The sequence below is a fragment of the Bos javanicus genome, chromosome 11 (assembly GCF_032452875.1).
Source record: "Bos javanicus breed banteng chromosome 11, ARS-OSU_banteng_1.0, whole genome shotgun sequence".
NCBI classification, from domain to species: Eukaryota; Metazoa; Chordata; class Mammalia; order Artiodactyla; family Bovidae; genus Bos; species Bos javanicus.
In genome coordinates, this window is record NC_083878.1 from 29,154,996 (window position 1) to 29,177,785 (window position 22,790).

The 22,790-nt window shown below is 47.3% G+C and overlaps 1 protein-coding gene across 1 annotated transcript; it reads left to right on the plus strand.

The window, feature by feature from the left end:
* Positions 1–9,148: 9,148 nt before the first annotated feature.
* Positions 9,149–9,991, plus strand: LOC133256975 (large ribosomal subunit protein eL39-like). Its single transcript, XM_061432271.1, has one exon. It carries the CDS (start codon positions 9,220–9,222, stop codon positions 9,373–9,375), a length of 156 nt encoding a protein of 51 aa, XP_061288255.1. The 5' UTR covers positions 9,149–9,219; the 3' UTR covers positions 9,376–9,991.
* Positions 9,992–22,790: the final 12,799 nt, after the last annotated feature.

Here is a 22,790-nt window from a genome sequence, read left to right on the forward strand (position 1 = left end):
GGGGGGACAAGGAAAAGAGAAAGGACCCCAAGACCGTGAGGATTAAGTAAGGTGGCATCTATCAGTCATTAGACCATAGCTTCTGAAGTTTTCTGTAAAGGACTAATTTTGAAACTAATCAGTCACAGACCAGTGCTTTTGTAAGACACAACAAACTTGAAATACTAGAAAAAAAGATGATCACACATTTGAATACTGTGGCATTATCAAATGGCTCTAAAAATTTGTGTTTATTATGTTTCTAGACTTAAGAGCAACCAGTGACAAACTTACCACCTCCTTGACTGGGTGGCAAAAGGGTTCTAAGAACACCTCAGAGGGCATGGCAATACCCCTCCAGTATTCTTGCCTGGAGAATCCCATTGACAGAGGAGTCTGGTGGGCTACAGTCCATGGAGTTGCAAAGAGTCAGACACGACTGAAGCGACTTAGCATGCATGCACAATCCATGTGTTTAGAAATCATTATCTATGGTTCTCATCTATGGTCCTATAGCCTCTGTTTTTGGGGACAGTCCTGATTATACATATTCTGTCTCCTGGAAATGTGTTCTAACTTTTTAAAGTGTAGTGTCTGCCATACAATAGACGTGTTCCTGAAAGGATGAGCATGAATTCTATATTTATGCAAAGAAATGTGTGGAGAACTGGGTCCCAAGGCAGCAAGCCCTTCCCAGGGGTGAGTATAGAAAGAGTGTCTGTCTGTCTGTCTGGATATAGAGCAAAGGTTTCCCCTGGGAACTAGATGAACAGCAGCTACTATTTTTTGAGCACATAAACTATGCCAGACCCTGAGTACCAGTAATGTTTGCCCACTGGTTCTACAAGGTAGAAAATGTTTTGTGCAATTTAACAGGAGACATCTCGACTCTGTGAGTTCCTCGAAGGAGCTGTGTAAGTGCTACATGGCAGCCCAGAGGGTTTCAAAACAGCCCCTCCCAAATGCTGATCCTGAAAGGGGTTCTTAAAAATGCACCTTTCCAGCTCCACACCCTAGATTCTGATGCTCAAAGCCTGGGTGGTAACGAAGTGATTCTGATGATGGGCCAGTTCTGGCATTACTATACTCACTGATCATCAGACCTGGAGGCAACCTAAGAGAGCCCATCTGATACAGAACTCAGAAGTGAAGTCTTTTGGGGCCAAGACGGTGGAGTAGAAAGACACTGCACTCATATCCTCTCACAAGCACAGCAAAATCTCAACTAAGCTGCAAAACAGTCATCAGTGGAAAAGATCGGTACCTATCAGAAAAGATCTACAGCTAAAGACATAAGGAAGGAGCTGCAATGAGATGGGCAGGAGGGGTGGACTTGAAATACAATCAAATCCCGTACGCACCCCTCACCCCGGATGGGTGACTCACAAACTAGAGTTATATTGCAGAGATTCTGAGACAGGAGGGGAAGGCGCAGGACACGAGGGCTACGTAAATGAAGAGGGGGCGTGGCTGTTTGGAAGATAATCAAGACTGACTGGAACCAGCTGAAACCAAGCTGGCTTCAAGAATAGTTCAGTCATTGACCTTTAGCCCACCATACCTTTATGGTCATATTAAAAGTCACTCCCCCTAACGCCATGATGGTTCTGAAATGGACCATAAAAGGCCAAAGAGTGGGCAGTGGCCCATTTCCTACAGAATCCCCGAAATTCAGACCCCTGTCTCGTCATGACATCCTAACCCAAAATGGGAGTGATTATAAGCACTATGAAGGAGTCTCTGTTAGGACACATGTTAGCTAACTGTGGCAGATTCAGACAGGATGGCTTAAGAAAAAATAAATTAATCTTATTTTGAATACGACATGGCCCCAAATAGGGGATCAAGAGATCTGGCCAGAAAATGGATTACTGAACTACAATGCCATCTTGCAGCTGGATGTGTTTTGTAAAAAGGAAGGAGAATAAGGGGAGTCCTGTATGCTCAAATGTTCATGACCCTGCCTCAAGATCCAGATCTAAAAGACTCCTGATGGGTATGCCTGGCTCATACCCCTCCAAAGTGACTTCTTCCCCAACAGGAGCCCACTGTTTTCCATGGTCCTTTATAGGTCTGCCTCTTCCATGTCCACAACTAGGAACTCCTGAAAGTGAAGTCGCTCAGTCCCGTCCAACTCTTTGAGACCCCATGAAGTGTAGCCTACCAGGATCCTCCGTCCATGGGATTTTCCAGGCAAGAGTACTGGAGTGGGGTGCCATGTCTTCTCCAGGGGACCTTCCCAACCCAGGGATCGAACCCAGGTCTCCCACATTGTAGGCAGACGCTTTACCGTCTGAGCCACCAGGGAAGTACTGGCTCCTATGGAGGCCACTGGAACTCCTATGCCCCCCTAATTCTGAGGGAGGACCGTCTTTCGGATCATCTACCCCTAGTGCCCCATCTGATCTGCTGGAAATCCCACTGCCTTATCCCTCCAGTCCCGTCCTGTATCCTCCGGTACCAGCGCCAATACTACACGAAGCCAGGCTGCCTACCAGCCTCCTCCTACCAAATTCTGTCCCTTAGGCAAAGTGCCCACGGGTGATGGAGGAACAATGAGTCCACATCCCTTTTCCTATGGTTGACCTAACTACTTGCGAAGAGAAATTTGGACATCTTTCTGAGGACCCCAGTCGGTTCGCGGAAGAATTCACCAAGCTGACAATGTTTTGAGAACTTACCTGGGGGACTGACAGATCCTCCTTTCTACTTGCTTCACCTTTGAAGAGAAAAGCTGGATCCTTGCTTCAGCCTGGGCACATGCCGGTAAACTGGCAGCCCCACATCAAGGACATACAATCTACCTTGCAAGAGAGAATGCAGCCCTTGACCATGACCTCCACTGGGGCTACCAGCAAAGAGCTAGAGGGCTTACACCAAGAAGCACATGGCGACTCGCCTCATAGAAGGGATGAAAGATGTGTTGTTAAGCCTGTTAATTATGATGAAATCAGGGAAGTAACATGGAAAAGATGAGGATCCAGCCCTCTTACAGGGCCAGCCTTTAGAAAGTATACCAGTATTAATCCTGACACCCACAAAGGGTAAGTCCTAGTTAACACTCATTTTATCAATTTGCCCCAGACATTAGCAGAAAATTACAGAAAGCAGCTAGGGGACCCCAGACCTCCATGAATCCGCTCATGGACTTAGCCTCTGGAGCATTTAACAATAGAGAGAGGGTTGAGGAAGCGAAGAACACTCAGGGAAACCACAAAGGGCACAGTTATTGGTGGCAGCCCTAGCCCCTGAACCACCAGGGTTATACCCAACCCCTTGTAAAAGCCAACAGCAGGGGCAGGATCTGAAAAATCTGGATCAGAGCCACTCTCCCACTGAGAAGGAACCTGTTCTAAACACAGCCAGGAGGGCCACTGGAAGCTCGAATGCCCTCTGTATGGGAAATGTCCACCCAAATCCTGCCTGGTATGTAAACTAGAGGACTCCTAGGAGCAAGAGGGCCCCCAGTCCGGGTGAGGCTTGGGGCTGCCTAAGCCGATGATGACCAAAAGGACTGAAGAGTTAGGGGGCCCAGGACCCCCTTGGCACCCAAAGGACACCAGGTCATTTCCCTGAAGGAGCCTCAGGTAACCCTTGATGTGGGAGGTAGAAAAGCTACTTCTTTTTTTTTTTTCCCACTAGATATGGGGCCCACCTACTCTGTGCTGACTGATCTCCCCGGACCCTTGTCCTCCCCATCCTGAAAGTAATGGGGATGGACGGATGGATGGCCCAAAACCAAGCAATTCACCCCCGACGCCCAGCTGCTTGCTAGGAAGTTTTACCTTTGCACACAGTTACTATTCCTGCCTGAGTGTCCCGCCCCCTTGCTGAGAAGGGATTTGCTCACTAAATTATAGACAGTAGTTCAATTCAGAGACCCCCTCAGAGAAGGCACTCACCAGGGAAACAATTGCTCGTGGCCATGGGAGCGTGCCTCAGTCACAAATCAGAGGAGATCTCCTCTCCACCCTACATTTCTCAAATAAACCCCTCTGGACATGGAGGTTCCCGGCAAACCCAGCAATCTGCCCTTAGCTCAGATTTCATTAAAACCAATGCTGATCACTGGTGGATAACCAGTACCCCTTGAGCCCAAGGGCCAATGAGGTATCCAGCCTTTAATAAACCAAGTTTTAAAAATATGGGCTGTTATGACCCTGCTGATCTCTGTGTAATACCCTGTTCTGCCCATAAAAAAGCAAATGGAAAATACGGGTTTGTTTGTTCAAGACCTGAGGTCAGTTAATGAGGCAGTGGTCCTGGGTCACTCCGTAGTCCCTAATTCACATGCCATACACCCCAGTTCCAGAAAATGCAAACCAGTTTACAGTGCTCGACCTAAAGGATGCCTCTTTTGCATTCCCCTGCAGCCAGACTCCCAGTATCTCTTTTTGAGTGGACAGATGCAGACCCTCATAACACTTCATCTGCCCCAGGGTTTCCCTCCTGTTTGGAAATATATTAGCAAACAAATTAAGAGAATTACAACTGGTAAATGGGTCTCTCCTACAGTAGTGACTCCCTAATTTCTAATCCTACTAAGGAAGACAGATAAAAGCATCATTCAGATCCTTAGCTTCCTAGGGGAACGAAAATATTGAGCCTCTCCTCACAAGGCTCAGATTCCTCCCAAAAAGTTAAGTCCCCAAGATATGTGCTCAACTCTGGGCTTCCTTGGTGGCTCAGACAGTAAAGAATCTGCCTGCAATACAGGAGACCCAGGATCAATCCCTGTATCAGGAAAATTCCCTGGAGAAGGAAATGGCTACCCACTCAAGTATTCTTGCCTGGAGAATCCCATGGACAGAGGAGCCTGGTGGGCTACAGTCCATAGGATCGCAAAAAGTCAGACACATCTGAGCAACTAACACTTTCACTTTTCACTGGGAAAACGAGACTGTAACCAAGGACCAAAAGGAAGCCATTATAACCCTCAACTCTCCCCGACGCCTGGACCCAGACAAAGAGGCAACCGAAGGCCTTTGTGTGGATGGCAGGATTTTGTAGGATCTGGATACCTGGATTCGGGCTTCTAGCAAAGCCTCTCTATGAGGCTCTAAAAGAAGGTGACCACAAACCCCTCAACTGGGATGAAAACTGCCAACAGGCATTCCTAGCCCCTGTGTTGGATTTCCCAAACTTACTCTATGAGAGACAAGAGTAGCCCTGGTGTCCTCACTCAAAAACTGGGGGACCTCCCTAGACCAGTAGCTTATTTCTCAAAAAAAACTTGATCAGATGGCCACTGGATGGCTAGGGTGTCTTAGAGCAGTGACTGCCGCTGCTCTGCTAGTAGAAGCAGCCAGTAAGTAAGTTCTCCCTGGAACAATCACTGAAGTCCTAACCCCTCACCAGGCACAAGGAGTCCTAGAAGCAAAAGGGCACCGGTGGTGACTGCTTAAATACCAAGTGAAGTCACTCAGTTGTGTCCAGCTCTTTGCAACTCTATGGACTGTGGCCCACCAGACTCTTTCACTCATGGGTTCTTTAAAGGTAAGAATACTGGAGTGGGTTGCCATTTCCTTCTCCAGGGGGTCCTCCCAACCCAGGGATTGAACTCAGATCTCCCGCATTGCAGGCAGACTCTTTACCATCTGAGCCACCAGTGAATCCTCTACTTCTGTCTCTCACAGAGAGGGTAAAGGGTTTTTTACTAAGCTTGGGAAACCCAACACAGGGGCTAAATACCAAGTCCTCCTGCAAATCAAAACTACAATGAGGTTATCACCTCACATGAATCAGAATAACAATCATTAAAAAGTCTACAGTAATAAATGCTGGAGAGGGTGTGGAGAGAAAAGAACTCTTCTCCACTGTTGGTGGAAATGTAAGTTGGTGCAGTCACTGTGAAAACAGTATGATGGTTCCTTTAAAACCTAAGCATAGTGTTGCCATATGATCCAGCAGTTCCACTCCTGGAATACTCAATTTTGAAAACATACATGCATCCCAATGTTCACAGCAGCACTATTTATAATAGTTAAGACATGGAAGCAACCTAAATGTCCATTGACAGATGAATAGATAAAGAAGACGTGTGTGTGTGTGTGTGTGTGTGTGTGTGTGTGTGTGATGGAATAATACTTGGTCATACAAAAGGATGAAATAATGCCATTTGCAACAACATGGATGGACCTAGAAATTGTCATATTAAGTAAGTCAGAGAAAGACAAACATCATACAATATGGTTTATATGTGGAATCTAAAATATGATACAAATAAACTTAGTTATAAAACAGAAACAGACTCACAACAGACTCACTCACAGTTACCAAAGGGGAAAGGCAGGGGGTGGGGGGTTGGGAATAAACTAGAAGTTTGGGATTAGCAGATACAAACTATGATATATAAAATAGAACAACAGGGTTCTACTGAATAGCACAAGGAACTATATTCAATATCTTATAATAAATCATAATGGAAAAGAAAATGAAAAAGAATATATATGTACAGCTAAATCACTTTGCTATATACCAGAAACTAGCACAACATTGTAAAACAACTTTGCTTCATAAATAAATATATAAACCAAGCCCTCTTAGTCCCACAGGCATCAAACACTCAAGGTTTGCCAAGTCTGGAACCCAGCAACTCTAATGCCAGAGCCCCACCCCAAGTCCTTATTCACTCCTGCATGGAGACTATTGAACAAGTTTACTCACTAGGCCTGATCTCAACAGTGAGCCCCTGACCAGTCCCTATGCCGAATGGTTTACTGATGGAAGCAGTTTTTAGAAAGGCTGGCTATGTATGTCATAGTCAGCCTGCAGACGATTTTTGAGCTCTACCCTCTTACATTTCTGCCCAAACGGCTGAGTCAATTACCTTGACCAGAGCACTCCAACTAGGAATAGGATTAAGAATCAATATAAATACTGATTTCAAGTATGGTTTCCTAGTGCTACGCACCCATTGCTGCCATATGGGAAGAAAGGGGACTACTGACAGCCAAAGAATTTGTGTCTCTATTAAACACCAGGCACAAATTCTAGAACTCCTAAAAGAGGTCTGCCTCCAGAGGAGGCTGCAGTCATTCATGGCAGGCGTCATCACCAAAGGGGCCACACCTCCTTTGAAGGAGAAATGCCCTGGCCAACAAGGCCTCTAAGGCTGCAGCCAAGAACACCCAGTCCTACAAACTTCAGCTCTCAGACCTGACAATCCATCCTTCCCAGTGATGCCATCTTATACACCTGAAGAAACTGAGGGGGCTAAATATAGGGGACTGGAAAGAAACCCCTCAGGGTGGCCGACAAAAGATAACAAGCTTCTCATTCCTGGGGCCCCAGCAATGGAAAATAAGGACGTCCAAGAATTCTCCCACTTAGGGTGGGACTTCCTATTCGAACTGTGTTCCTAGGTAAGGGACTGTCCCAAACTGTTAAAAATGTCATGGGCTTGCAAGCTTTGTGCCAAAATAACCCAGAAAGCCACCCCATACCTCCACCCCTAACTCAGCCCATACAACATCAAGGAACCTATCCAAGGGAAGACTGGTGAACAGACTTGACCCAAATGCCCTCAAATGGGAACGAGAATGGTACTCCCAAATGGGAATACCTATTGGTATTCATAGACACCTTTATAGGATAGTTAGAAGCTTTCCCTGCTAGAACTGAAAAGGCAATAAAAGTATCCAAATTTCTGTTTAAAGAGATAATTTCGAAATTCAGGTTACCAAAAAGTCTACAGAGTGATGACGGACATCCCTTCACTGCCAAGGTGACCCAACAAGCTGCCTCCGTTCTGGGTATTAACTACCGCCTCCACTCTTCCTGGAGGTGGCAAGGCTGAAACAGCAAGTCATGTTCTACAAAGAACACTCGCTAAACTATATCAAAAGGCTTCAGAAACCTGGGTCTCCCTCCTCCCTGTAGTCCTTCTAAGGACTAGGATGGCCCCAGAGGAAATTCTGAAACTTAGCCTGTTGGACATGACCGATGGGAGGCCCTTTTTTCCTTCAGATCTCTTGTTTGATGAGGAAGCCCCCAAATTGGATGCCCATACTGTTCAGCTTAAGCCAAGCTCAAAGGGCCCTCCAAGAGTACAGAAACAAAGTGCTGCTCCCACCCCTACGAAAGAAAAAGGCCGAGGTCTCCATCCAGTCAGGGAACTTTGTCCTACTAAAAACTTGGAAGGAAGGGCCCCCTGAGGACCAGCTACAGCCACGATGGAAGGGACCGTGTCAAGCGTAACTAAGCAATCCAACTGCTGTCAAGCTATGAGAGTCACTAGTTGGGTACGTCTGTCTAGAATAAAATCTGTGTAAGTCCCAATAGCAACCAGAGGAGCCTTACTCCTGTGAGCCCGTGGAAGACAGATACCTATTCAAGAGAACCAGTAAGTGACTTCATGTGGCCAAGGTGGCTTGGTCTAGTCAACCTGGCATTTCTGACAATCATGCTCTTATTCTGCCACTTTTCAGAATCCCCTCACCCTGATAAACATCTTCTTTGCTGGGTCTGAAAGAAAAAATGTAGTAATACAATGTCAAAAGCCATAATACTCCTAGTAGAACTTCTGACAATGGTCTCAACCCAGGAGGAATGGGGAAAAAATGCTTTATTAAACATATCTAAAATAGTCACCAGGGAGAAAAACTAGTTAATTGTTGGGTCTGCCATGAAAACCCTGGCTTACAATCGTCATTACAGATACAAACAGGTACATACCACAAGAGCTTTACCACAGACTCACAGATTTCAAAAACAAATCGGTTGGGTGCCAAAGGGGAAATGTCAGGAGCAGGGAGGGATAAATTAGGAGCTTGATATTACCATATACTCATTACTATATATAAAACAGATAACAAACAAGGACCTACTATATAGCATGCTGCTGCTGCTGCTGCTGCTGCTAAGTCGCTTCAGTCGTGTCCGACTCTGTGTGACCCCAGAGATGGCAGCCTACCAGGCTCCCCCGTCCCTGGGATTCTCCAGGCAAGAACACTGGAGTGGGTTGCCATTTCCTTCTCCAATGCATGAAAGTAAAAAGTCAAAGTGAACTCGCTCAGTCATGTCCGACTCTTTGCGACCCCATGGACTGCAGCCTACCAGGCTCCTCCATCCATGATTTTCCAGGCAAGAGTACTGGAGTGGGGTGCCATTGCCTTCTCCGACTATATAGCATAGGGAACTCAATATTCTATAATAATTTAGATGGGTAAAGAATCAGAAAAAGAATGAGCTCTTTTCTCTTCTCCGCCATCCTATGTGCGGTTGAGTTCTCTCCTCACCATGTCTTCTCATAAGACTTTCAGGATCAAGCGATTCCTGGCCAAGAAACAAAAGCAGAATCGTCCCATTCCTCAATGGATTCAAATGAAAACTGGCAATACAATCAGGTACAACTCCAAGAGAAGACATTGGAGAAGAACCAAGCTGGGTCTATAAGAAGCAAGCTGGGTCTATAAGAAGTGGTCTTAACATGTGTGGCACACATGTTAAGACCACTTTTTTAAGCAGCCAAATCACAATGAGAACATCACTACTGTAATGCTTGGCTCCTGATGTTATTTCCTCACTATCAGTCTGAGACTCAGTAATAAATATGAAACGTTGGAACTGTTATTGTATTATATGGTTTGTGATGACGTACTGAATAAATACTCCTGTCAGTTAGGACATGGGCCTGTCCAATGATAGAAATGTTCTCTAGCTACCAAGTACTTAGAAGTACAGCTAGTAAATTAGGAACTGGCTTTTAAAAATTTTGTTGTCTTATTGTTCCCTATAACTAGCAGCTCTTATACCTACTGTTATAGGAAGTACATGTATGTGTCATCCTTGTACCTGAAGGCAGCACCTTTTTAAAATAAACCGTGCGGGGAGGGACGCTTGTCACAAGACATGTAGGATCTTAGTTCCCCAACCAGGGATTGAACCCGCTTGGCTGCCAGGAAAGTCCCATAAAAAGCATGTTTATATGCTATTGTATGATGTGAACCAGGGTTTGGCAAACTGGTCTCCCGCCTGCTTTTGTATGGTCTGTGAACTAAAGTTGTGCATTTTTAAATGGTTGAAAAAATCAAATGTTTTGGCATTTAATAAATTCAAGTTTACCTACCAGGAAAAAAAAAAAAGAAAAAGAATGAATATATGTATACATAGGACTGAATCACTTTGCTGTACACTGAAACTAATATAACATTGTACTACTCCAAAAAATTTTTTATAGAAGAGCTTTACCAGTTCAAACACATGGAAACAACCCTCCCCCCTCACACACACACATATATACCAACATGAGCTCAATGGGCGATACTTCCATCAGGCCTGATACCTTGCCACATTTAACTTTTTTAAAAACATGACATAACTTTTCCATTAATCATGGCTACTTTTGTCATCCAGAAAACCAGTCATGCTTCTGATGTCACTACACTTATGGCTCTCTAGGCTGTGGTGAGCCTCTTTGGAACAATCCCTGGCTGCCGGATGGCAAGATGATCACAATGTTTTGGAACCCAGACCCAAGCTGCATCCTCATGAATGCCTCCATTCTGTGTGAATGCCTTCACTGTGAAGTGAAGCCCAGGCCCAGGGTGCCCACAGGACAGGGATGGATTGGACTAAAAATTGTTGGACTTTATGGAAGGGGTGGGTAACGCCCTTTTGTACCCACCATCTCATCCAAGCCAAAGGGTGTGGACTACTCCCAGACTTAACTCTTTTCAGTATACTATTGGGCTCTCGTCCCCTCACTGAGTTCATGACCTGTCCCTTCTGATCTGGGTGGCTGCTTGCTTATTAAAGTCTTCTGTTCCCAGATCTCTTATTGCACCTTCAGGATATGCCTGCATATGTGGCACTCCCCAGAATGAGGGCCCAAAGAAAAGGGCATCCCAGAGGAAATTTGGCCCCTGTGTAACTGCTCATCCTTTTATTAATAACGTATGGCACAAGGGAGCCAGTACACTAGGACAGCTGGTCCCATTCACAGTCACAATACATAGTAATACTCAATACCAGCCCAGGAGGGTCACTGGACTAACACTGGCAGGAGCAGGACTGGCAGAGGGGATTGGCAGCTCCATGGAGAGGCTTTACCTATTGTGAGGTAACCCTAGGAAATCTAACCAACACTTTAGAGAGCCTAGCCTGACCACTGGAAATGCCCTAAATAGACTTTCGCCTTCTTTAAACTCACTGGCAGATGTGGTTATGGACAATAGATTGGCCTTGGATTACTTGCTGGCTGACCAGGGTGGTGTGTGTGAGGTCATAAACAAAACCTCCTGTACATATGTCAATAATTCAGCCCAGATGGAGATGGACATCAAAAAGATTTATGAACAAACATCATAGTTACACGGCTACAACCAGGGGTCAGACCCTAATGCCATCCGGTCCACATTAAGAGTGCCCTCCCTAGCTTTATGTGGTTCCTGCCCCTCCTGGGCCCAGTCATGGTCGTTCCTACTCCTCCTCTTCCCCCTGCCTCTTTAACCTCCTGGTGAAGTTGATGTCTTCCAGGTTACAACAGTTTCATGTCAAAATGATGGCTCTGCAAGGATTCCAGCCCATACCACTCTCCAACTCGAAACAAGGAGCTGTTCTGCCCCTGGGACTCCCTAGGCTAGGCATCCAGAGGGTTTTACTCCCGGACAGGCAGAGTCAACCTGCTCGGCCTGCTGAAGTGGGTACAGACAACGGCCCATTGCCTTTCTGCTTCCCATAAGAATATGGGAGTAAAATCTCTGCGGGGAGAATGAGACAGGAGGGGAAGCAGCAGGACACAGGTGCTAGATAAATGAAGAGGAGGTCCAGTGTTGGGATCCAATAAAGACTGGCTGGAACCAGCTGAAACCAAGGTGGCTTCAAGAACAGTTGGGTCATTGACTTTTAGCTCATCATACCTTTATTGTAATACTACAATCACTCCCCTTTATGCCACAACAGTTCCAAGAGGAACCATAAAAGGTCAAAAAGTGGGCAGTGGCCCAAATCCTGGGAAATCTCCACCTTTCCCTGAAATAACAAGAATATTTCTCCCACTCTTTTAGCATATGAAGTTACACAGTCCATAAAAAACAAGGACCCCATGCTCTGGGGCCACTCTCACTTTCTGAGCCTGTCCAAATTCTGCCTATGCATCCTTCTAAGTAAACTTGCTTTTGCTTGTCTCTGGCTCTCTCGACTTCTTTCATGCACAAAGCCAAGGACCCTCACTTGGTGGTCTCTCCTAAGGACTCCTGCAAGCCCCAGGACAGGACATTTCCCACTTCTGCAACGGCTCCCCACAGGAATGACAGTTCTGAGCCCATGGGGCTCCCCAGCACGGGGAAGACGAGCCCCCAGGGCATTAGGCTTTGAAGGCCAGCGGAGCTTGATTTCAGGAGCCCAGGGATCTGGGGGAAATGCACACCAAATGCCTCACGTCCCAGGACAAAAGCAGTCATTTGATAGGTGCTTGGCCCAGACCTACCTGCTGGTCTTGGAGAGTCTCCTGGATAGGTGGCGACAGCAGCAGTGCATCCCGGGAAGCTTCTTCTACCGCGTGAAGCCAATGCAGGCAAGCGCCATTGCAGAGGCTCCTCCCTCTCCTCGTTAATGCCCAGACCTGGCCCTCCCAGCTGCCTGCAGGTGCCAGTGATGGGGGCCTCAGGCCAAACAACTAACTGGTGGGCACACAGCCCCACCCATCAGCAACAGGCTGCCTAAAGACCTATACTAAGTGAAGTAATTCAGTCAGAGACAGACAAATATCATATGATATCACTTATCTGTAGAACCTAAAAATGATACAAATGAATTTATTTATAATACACACTCATAGACGTAGAAAACATACTTACCAAAGGGTTTGAGGAAGAGGGATAAAGTAGGAGTTTGGGAAAGAATCTGAAAAAGGATGGATAGAAGTGTATGTATAACTGAATCATTTTGCTGTATATCTGAAACTAACACAATATTGTAAATCAAATATGGGTGCGTGCTCTGTCGTGCCCGACTCTTTGTGACCCTATGGACTATAGCCCACCAGGCTCCTCTGTCCATGGAATTCTTCAGGCAGGGGTACTGGAGTGGATTGCCATTTCCTCCTCCAGGGGATCTTCCAGACCCAGGGATCGAATCCTCGTCTCCTGCATCTCCTGCATTGGCAAGTGGATTCTTTACCACTGAACTACCTGTGAACTCCATAAATCAACTATAATAGTGAAAAAGTGTTAGTCTCTCAGTCGTGTCTGACTCTTTGCAGCACCATGGACTGTAGCCCACTGGACTCCTCTGTCCCATGGAATTCTCCAGGCAAGAATACTGGAATGGGTAACCATTCCCTTCTCCAGGGAATCTCCCTGACCCCAGGGATCAGACCAAGGTCTCCCATATTGCAGGCAGATTCTTTACCGTCTGAGCCACCAGGGAAGCCCAAATCCAATATTAAAGCAAAAAACATAAAAGTTTTATGGGCCCACAGCCGCCTCTAGAAGGAATCAATGGTAGATTAAATGATATAGAAAAATGGATCAGTGAGCTGAAAGACAGAATAATGGAAATCATTGCCACTGAACAGAAAAAAGAATGAAAAGAAATGAGGACAGTTCCAGAGACCTTTGGGACAACAGCAAGCACACTAATGTTCACCTTATAGGGGTCCCAGAAGGAGGAGAGGAGGAGACAGAAAGAGCATGAGAACATATTTGAAGACCTAATGGTTGAAAACTTTCCTAACCTGGGAAAGGAAACAGGAAGTGCAGAGAGTTCCATACAGAATAAAGCTAAAGAGGAACATATCAATACACACTGTGATCAAAATGACAGAAACTAAATACAGAGAGAGAATATCAAAAGCAGCAAGGGAAAAGCAATAAATGACATACAAGGGAATCTCTATAAGGTCATTAGCTGATTTTTTTCAGCAGAAACTCTGCAGTCCAGAAGGGAGTGGCATGATATATTTAAAGTGATGAAAAGGGAAAAAAACATAAGACCAAGACTACTCTACCCATCAAGTCTCTTGTTCCAATTTCATGGAGAAATCATAAGCTTTACAGACAAGCAAAGTCTGAAAGAATTCAGTACCACCAAACCAGCTTTACAACACATGCTAAAGGAATTTCTTTAGGCATGAAAGAAAAGGCCACAATTAGAAGCAAGAAAATTACAAAATAAAAAGCTCAAACATACAGTAAAGTAAGGAAGTCATTCACACACAAAATTACCAGGGAGGTTAAAAATGAAGCCTTTTTTAACAACATGGGAACATACTTATGTTAAAGGAACAAGGCAGGTAATAAAATTGTATATATAGTTTTAACTCAACTATGTAACAACAAAAAAGACAGAAGGAAAAATGCAAAAGGTTGATGTCAATAAGCTCCAGATGAAGGGATTATACATGACTTCATTTTCTTCTTTTTAGTTTTCTATGTTGAATACATAGACCTTTATAAATGGAAAAGCAATAAGCACTGTTTGTAAAAGAGAAAGTCAGGTATCCTGTATACCCCAACCGCAGGAGTCAACTTTGATATTTGGGGTGAAGCAGAAATAGCTGGGGTTTTGTTTTCTCCGATCTAAGGGCAGGAAGTGACTATTTCCCACTAGGTTTCCTGCTGGAGTTGGAGGCTGAGGAAAATTCTGACTGAAGACTGAAGACAGGTATAAAAATACAAAACATGCAGGCCTTTTGCGAGTGGCTTCTGCTTATCTCTGTGGCCCCCTCCCTCTTTACCACCTGCTCGCGGAGTCTTCTCTAGAAAGCACCATCATTACTCTTGCCTCAAAGACTTGGCCCCTGCTGTCCCCACAACCTGGAAGGCTCTTTCCAATAGCCACCATCTCACTTAACTACCTTTCTGCAGGCATCACCTTAGGTGTCCTTGTTCTCCAAAGAGCTTTCCTGACCCCAGCACTGAGGGAGGGCCCTCACAAGCGCCAAAACAAACACCCTGTCCAGTAACAGATGTGTCACTTTGGACTGTCATCATGGCTTACTTCTGTGCTTTCCCACTGACCTTTATCCCCAGAATTGTTGGGACCTGCCTCTCCCAGAGGGTATTTCTCCCTTGGAAGAAAGTGACCCCAGATAGTTCTTTCTGCTTTAAGGTGTTATGGTTCACGCCACGTGTTCAGCAAAACTACCTCCCTGACTTGCTGCAGTGGATAAGACTGGGGTTGGGGCCCCAGCCAGAGGCGACCAGAAAGGCTGTAGGCGGGAGGGAGTCTGGCATCTCCTCACATGGTTCACCCAGTAGGTAACTCTATACAGAACGGTGGCTAGCTGGCCAATCAGACATCTTCCTGGGAAGAGGGTCGTTGGCACGGAAATCTTTCCCTCAAAGCCACTGACTTTCATTCACAGTCTCCAGCCTGGTCTGGAACCCCCCAAAGGCAGAGCCCTCTTCATCTTCCCATACCTCAGAACAGAAGGCATTTCCCTCTGTCTTTTCCAAGAAAACTAGAGCCTGTGTCGCAGGAGAGGGTGGCCAGCCATGCCTTCTCTGTCTCTCTAGCTGCTCACGAGCAACCTGTGGCCCCTCCTCTGGACACCCTGCTTCTCTGGGCAGGGTGTGGGGGTTGCTCCCTGTGCCAGGGACCTGGCCCAGCTGGCCACGTGCAGGGAATGGCTGGCATTCACGCTGGACCAAACCCAGACTGGCATGTTCACAATTGGTTGATAAGTTCAGGGCTCTGCCGTCCTCTCCCCCAGCCTCCCCCCTGCCCAGGGGCTCAGGGGCCGAGGCAAATGTGACCACTCTTCCCTCCCTCACACACTCTCTTCACCAGAGCGAGGGGAGGCATTTGGCACACAGGCTCACGCTGGTGCAGTGGAATGAGCTGCACCAAGGAGATGGGGAAAAAATAGAAACATGTTGCTGAGGCTGCAGGAAGTGTGCTGGGAGCAAGGGTCCCCAGAGGACAAGAAGGAGAGGCTTCCAGGATCAAGGAGGACTGACCCTCTCGTCTGCAGACGGCATTCTTCCCAGGCCAGCCCTCAGTAGGTCTTGTCCCCACCCCACCCACCTCCCCCACCCTTTCAACACTTTTTCCTTGCTTCCCCTCCCCTCGTTGGGAAACCAGTGTCCTCCTGGTTCTGGAAACCACATGTTCCTGACTCTGAAGGATAACTCAGATTTAAAATATCCTCGTCCCACATCAGAGGGTGTGTCACTGTGCTACGGCTGCCCCCAAGCCTCCTGCCTGGATTAGTGGCTGACACACTCACCCACACTGAGGAACTGGGGTGGGCGGGACAGAGGGTGAGGAAGATGGGTGGATTAAAAAGAGTAGCCCCGGGGAAACAAGGCTCCATCAAAGAAATGACTTAGCCTGGGATGGACCCGTGTGGTCAAGGATGTGGAGCGTGGGCTTGCTTTCTCTACCAACACAGGAAGGGCTTGCTTGAGGGAGAAGCTTGCAAGGGAAGATGAGTGGTCAGTGTGACACAGGCTGCCCCCCAGTACCACCTTGGAATACAAACTGTCTCCTCACAGCAGAGGGGGAAAGAGCCCTGTGCCAAGAGTCCAAGGTGCTCTTAGTCTGGTCCCTGAATGAGCCTTGGGACCCTGGGCAAGTTACCCACCGGGCCTCAGTCTCCCTCATGGTAAAATGGGAATCATCCTACCTACATCTCAGGGTTGTTGTGTGCTCCATGGAGATAAAAGACCTAAAAGACGCAGCCAAGTTAGACACGGGACACTGTCAGGAGGTGGAAGAATAGTGATCAGTGTCTAAAGATGTCTGGCTATGTGGCCTTGGGCAAGTTGCTGACCCTGTCTGTGCACTGCGAGGGTTGACTGTCCAATCTCAAATGCAGTTAGGCCCCTCTCATTGGAGAAGGAAATGGCAACCCACTCCAGTACTCTTGCCTGGAAAATTCCATGGATGGAGGAACCTAGTAGACTACAGTCCATGGGGTTGCAAAGGGTGGGACACAACTGAGCGACTTCACTTTCTTTCCCTCTCATTGCCATTTTCAGTTATGGAGAATAACACCATTATCTTCACCTTTCTTAAGGGCTCTTTTCTGAGGTACTGCCAGCAGTTTCTACATTATCTATAATGACATCTCAGAGCCACCACCAAGGCCCATGCTCTGCACCCTGACCGATCTGAGGACATTATGCTGGGGGAGCCCAGGGCAGAGTGGGGCAGGTGGGCCCTGCCCTCCCCCTGCCCCTGGTGCTTGGGAATGATCTGTCACTTTCCTTCCCTCCACACCCTCTGGCTCCTGGGGTTGGTTTCCCTGCCTGGTCTCTGTCATTCCCTGACTGCCGACTCTCCCCCCTGTACACAGGCTGCTCCCTGACCTGCATGTCACTTCTGGACAAGCCTGGTCTTGGGATCTGAATGAAACTTCTATAGTCTGGGGCTCCCCAGTGGTTTCTGGGAGAAGTTACTAGAAGTGTGGCTCTAGGAAAGCAGCCTCCTCACCCCACGACCCGGGTCAGACCGAGTCCTGGTCTGCTGGGATGTGCTGTCAGGGAAGGGTCTGGCCATGGAGCTGCTCTGGGAACGGGCATGACTCACGGCCATCTGGTCCAGGAAGACCACACTCTCCGGAAGGGATGACAACTCATAGCAAATGATGCGAATGTGTGACCTTCTCTCTTCATCTCCCCTTCCAGCCCTTGATTTCTTCTGGCTCCCAAGAGCAACACAGTGACTAGGAAAGGCGTAAAGTGCTGGTGATGCCCTGTGGTTGTCCCATGGGCCCTGCGGCTAAGGGGGTTTCCCAGGCCACGTCCCCACCCCCAGCCTCTAGGCCTGGCCACACCATATCCATCAGACCAGCCCCCCTTGGGCCGCAGGGTCCTCAAACCTCCCCCTTTAAGCCTGACCTCCTTATTTGGAGGTGAGGGCTTGGACCAGAGCAGAGAGGACAGCCTGGTGGGACTGAGGAAGGACCCTGATGCCCGATGAGCTGCACAGTGCTGGATGGGGTGAGGGGCACAGAGAAGGACCCGTCTGCCCACCACCCAGCCCTCCCCTCCAGGCCCCTTCCCTCTTCAGGTCTTCTTTCCTGTCCCAGCCCAGCTGCCTTAGGTGCTTGCTGTATCTAAGTGACCCCACGTCCCCCTGTCTCTCTCTGGATCTCTGTCACTTTGTCCCTGTTTTCTGTCCCTGTTCTCCTATGCCTCCTCCTGTCCCCATCTCTCCTGATGGCTTCACAACATTCCCTACTGTCTCACCCTGTCCCATTGTCACCCTCTGACCATGTCTCTGGCCCTCCATGGCCCTCCCCTCCGCATTCATTGCTCCCCTCTGCATGGGCTGTCATCCACTTCGTAGCAATCTCATGAAAATAAAAAAGAAAAAGGAAAGAAAAGGCACCAGTCGGTTTTCTTCAGTGCAATGGAGCCCTTGTGGCCTTTGGATTCGGCTCCAGGGCCACCTCCCTGCTGCAGTTTGCCCTTCCTTCCTCCTGGACAGTCTCTGCTGGGGGACCCTCCTTGTGCACCAGCCAGAGATGCCAGCTCTATTATATCTCCCACTCTTCTACAGGCCAGAGCAGTGACTCGTCAGCCATGACACATGCCCTGAAGGCACAGCCAAGCATGGGGACAGAAGAGGAACCCACAGGGGCCAGGACACGCTTCCAAGTTCCAAGTGGAGTTGGGTGTTCACTATGGACTGAGTGTATGTGCTCCCTTGAAATCCACATGTGGAAGCCCTAATCCCCAGGGCCCCAGTATTTGGAGGTGGGGCTTTGGGGAGGTTAGTAGGTTTGCTGCTGCTGCTGCTAAATCGCTTCAGTCGTATCCGACTCTGTGCGACCCCATAGACGGCAGCCCACCAGGCTCCCCCATCCCTGGGATTCTCCAGGCAAGAACACTGGAGTGGGTTGCCATTTCCTTCTCCAATGCATGAAAGTGAAAAGTGAAAGTGAAGTCGCTCAGTCGTGTCTGACTCTTAGCGAAACCCATGGACTGCAGCCTACCAGGCTCCTCCATCCATGGGATTTTCCAGGCAAGAGTACTGGAGTGGGGTGCATTGCCTTCTCCGGTTAGTAGGTTTAAGTGGAGTCATATGGGTGGGCCCTTACAAGAAGGGGATGGGATTATGCCCTTACAAAAAGAGGAAGAGAGGCCAGAGCTCTTTCTCTCTGCCATGTGAGGATGCAGTGAGAAGGTGGCCATCTGCAAGCCAGGAAGAGAGCCGTCCCCAAGAATGGAACCAGCCAGCATCTGGCTCTTGGACTTCACAGCTTCCAGAACTCTGAGGAATAAATGTCTGTTGCCCCAGTCCCTGGTATTTTGCTATGGCAGCCAGAGCTAAGACACTGCTCTATCCTGTCAAGCCCTCTGTGGGAAAGCAACAGCCCTACCAGAACCAAAGCCACCCCCACCCCCATCACTCTCTACCCTCGCCTCAGCTGTGTGGCCTCTGATTTCTGCCACAGGCGCTCCCTTAGGGATGTGACAAGACCCCTGATCCCAGGCTGGGCCTGCCTGAGGCCTGGCCTCCAACCCAGGAGCCTGGAAACCTCACTGGCTTGACTGCAGTGGGCATGGGAGGCCCATGACTGGCCCCTGGGTCAGCACGGGGTATTGACCCACTCTGCTCCTTGTGTGGGGCAGAGAGAAGGGAACAGACCCTAGGGCAGTGCAGGGCCATTCTCCATCACTCTCTTGCATCCTGGGAGCATCTGTGTGCCTTGTCTGTGCCCTACCAGAGGCTCCTGTTCTCCTGCCTGCCCACATGTCCCCCCTCACCACCCACATCCCCCACCTACACAAGGGCATCACACATGGGCAGCTGCCTGGAGGGTGGAGTGCAAACCCCTCCCATTCCCCATCCAACTGGCCCCATGTCATGATGACAGCAGCTGCTTTTTGAACATTAAACTGTCCAGGAACCTACAGTTTACAGAGGGCTTCCTCCTGCTGCGTTTCACTGATTCCTCACAACAAGGTTCACTCTGTACATAAATTAAAGAGGAGGAAACCAAGGATCCGGGAGTTGAGTGACCCCACACTGGTTACACAGTCAACTAAGGGTTAACTCCTTGCTCCTAGGGCTGGGACTCAACTAGCTAGCCTCCTGACTCAAAGTCACTTTTGGCCAAGACAACTCTGTTAACCCATAGGGACACCTATTACGGCGTCTCTGTTAATCCATAGGGACGCCTGCCTTTGGGCCTTTGTTTGGTCATTTACTTGCTGGAACCGCTCTTACCCGTGCTTTCTGATCATTTAAATCATACTCACCTCTCACAGCTCAGCTCCTGCCCAGCTTCACCTGAAAATCTTCCATTGCCTTCATGGAACAAGACTTGTTGGAGCCCCATGTTGCACTTGTAATCAGCACCATGGAGTTTAATAAGTGTGGAAAGCCTGCTACTTGTCTCTCAACATTCATTTTCCCCTTCTTCAGTAATGGAACCTCTGAATTTTAGCAGGGCACATGGCTGCCTTGATGGAAACCTGTATTTCCCACTTTTCATGTGATTAGACGTAGTCAGATTCTAGCCAGTTTATAAGCAGAGTGTCATTTACAACTTTTAAGAAGTATTCATAAAAGGAGAGATTCCCTTTTTCTTACTTCCTTTCCTATGTCCTGCCAGCTGGAATGTGAACACGATGGCTGGAGCTTAAGCAGCTGTTTTGGGCCATAAGGTGGATGCCATATTTGAGGATGGCAAAGCAACATGACCAAAGGAACCTGAGACGCTGATGATCATGGAGATTTACTACAATCCCTGGGCTGTTTACTTTCACATTTTGTTTATCTGCAGGGTTAGTTAACTTCCATCTTGTTTGTTGATATTCAGTCACTAAGTCATGTCCAACTCTTTGCGACCCTGTGGACTGCAGCCCACCAGGCTTCCCTGTCCTTCACTATCTCCCAGAGTTTGCTCAAACTCAAGTCCATTAAGTTGGTGATGCCATCCAACCATTTCATCCTCTGTCACCCCCTTCTCCTCCTGCCCTCAATCTTTCCCAGTATCAGGGTCTTTCCATTGAGTCAGCTTTTTACATCAGGTGGCCAAAGTATTGGAGTTTCAGCTTCAGCATCAGTCTTTCCAATGAATATTCAGGGTTGATTTCCTTTAGGATTGACTGGTTTGATCTCCTTGCTGCCCAAGGTACTCTCAAGAGTCTTCTCCAACATCACCATTTGAAAGCATTTTGGGTGTTCTATTACTTTAGCCAAACACAATCCTACGTGGTACAAAACTACCACCAACAAGTAAGTTCTTATTGAGCACAGGACAAGATAGGATTTTTTAATAAGATAACATCTCTATATTTATGTAGTTTGGCCATGCTGTGGAGCATGCAGAATATTAGTTCCCAGAACAGGGATTGAACTGATGCTCCCTGCATTGGGAACATGCAGTCTTAACCACTGGACCACCAGGGAATTCCCAAGGCAGGATTTTTTAAAGCTGTTTTTCCGTTTAATTTTCACAACCACCTTAAAGCTGGGTGTACTGGGAGGGACTTGGGGCAGGAGGAGAAGGGGACAACAGAGGATGAGATGGCTGGATGGCATCACTGACTCAATGGACGTGAGTCTGAGTGAACTCCGGGAGTTGGTGATGGACAGGGAGGCCTGGTGTGCTGCGATTCATGGGGTCGCAAAGAGTCGGACAAGACTGAGCAACTGAACTGAACTGAATACTAATTAATTAATCTCTCAAATGAGTTTTGTTCATCCTACATCATCTGTTGGTTCTTACTGCATACCAGACACTGGGCAAGCATTGAGGCTTCAGTATGAGCAAGACAAATGACTTTTCTTCAATGTAATGACAGTCTAGTGGTGGAAACATACAAGTAAATGAAAATAACAAAGCAATGTGATGATGATAATACTGTATGACCATTTTAAGATGTCATCATTTGTAAGACACACTGTACCATCAAAAAAAGTAATACTGCCATTAAACTGAGACAGGTCACCTTAATAATTGTCGCACGTGACATATGAACCAGTCACACCAACCTCCCATGACTTTGAAATTTTTATTAGCTATGTCAAGGATTTCATAACATCCCCAGCTGTAAGTTGCCTTGCTTCAAATGTGACAGGCCATCTTTTCAGATGTCATTAACAAAATATAACATAGATTTATCTATTTGTATCTGCCTTTCCTGTCTCATTAAGCACTTGGTTTTTGGCTTTGGAAGAAGCACAGAATGGTGATTCCTCTGATGATGAATATAGGTTTCATTAATATCAAATTTATGTCCTGCTACTCTGTTACATGTCTTCATATTTAACAACTCTTTGCTCCTTTGCTACAGCTTCATTCTTGAAGGCAGTTTGAATGGCAGTTAAATTCAAGAAATAAAATTTTAAGAATGCACATAACTCTACTGAAGAGTGATAGCCAAATTTATGCTCATGCAAGAAGTGCCAACACCGTGGGACTGCCACCCAAGAAACAGTGATTATAAAATGCTCTTTTTTTGGCCATTTCACACCACTTGAAGGATCTCAGTTCCCCAACCAGGGATTGAACCCAGTGAAAGCCCAGAATCCTAACCACTAGGCAACCAGGGAACTCCCCATAAGATGTTTTTGATTTTAAGTACAGCTCCATCTCAGAGATGCAGGGGGGAAATGTACATCCTCCAGGGGCCAGGGGAGTGAGGAATGGGGAATGACTGCTTAATACATATGGGGTTCCCTTTGGGGTGATGAAGATGTTCTAGAAATAAATCATATGAAGGCTGCACACACAGTGAATGGACTAAATGCCATTGGATTGGTACATTTTTACACAACTAATGTGGTAAGTTTTAGTTATGTGTATTTTTGCTTTCTTTTTAGCCGCGAAGTCCTGTCTGACTCTTTTGTCACCCTATGGACTGTAACCCACCAGACTCCTCTGTCCATGGAATTTCTCCGGC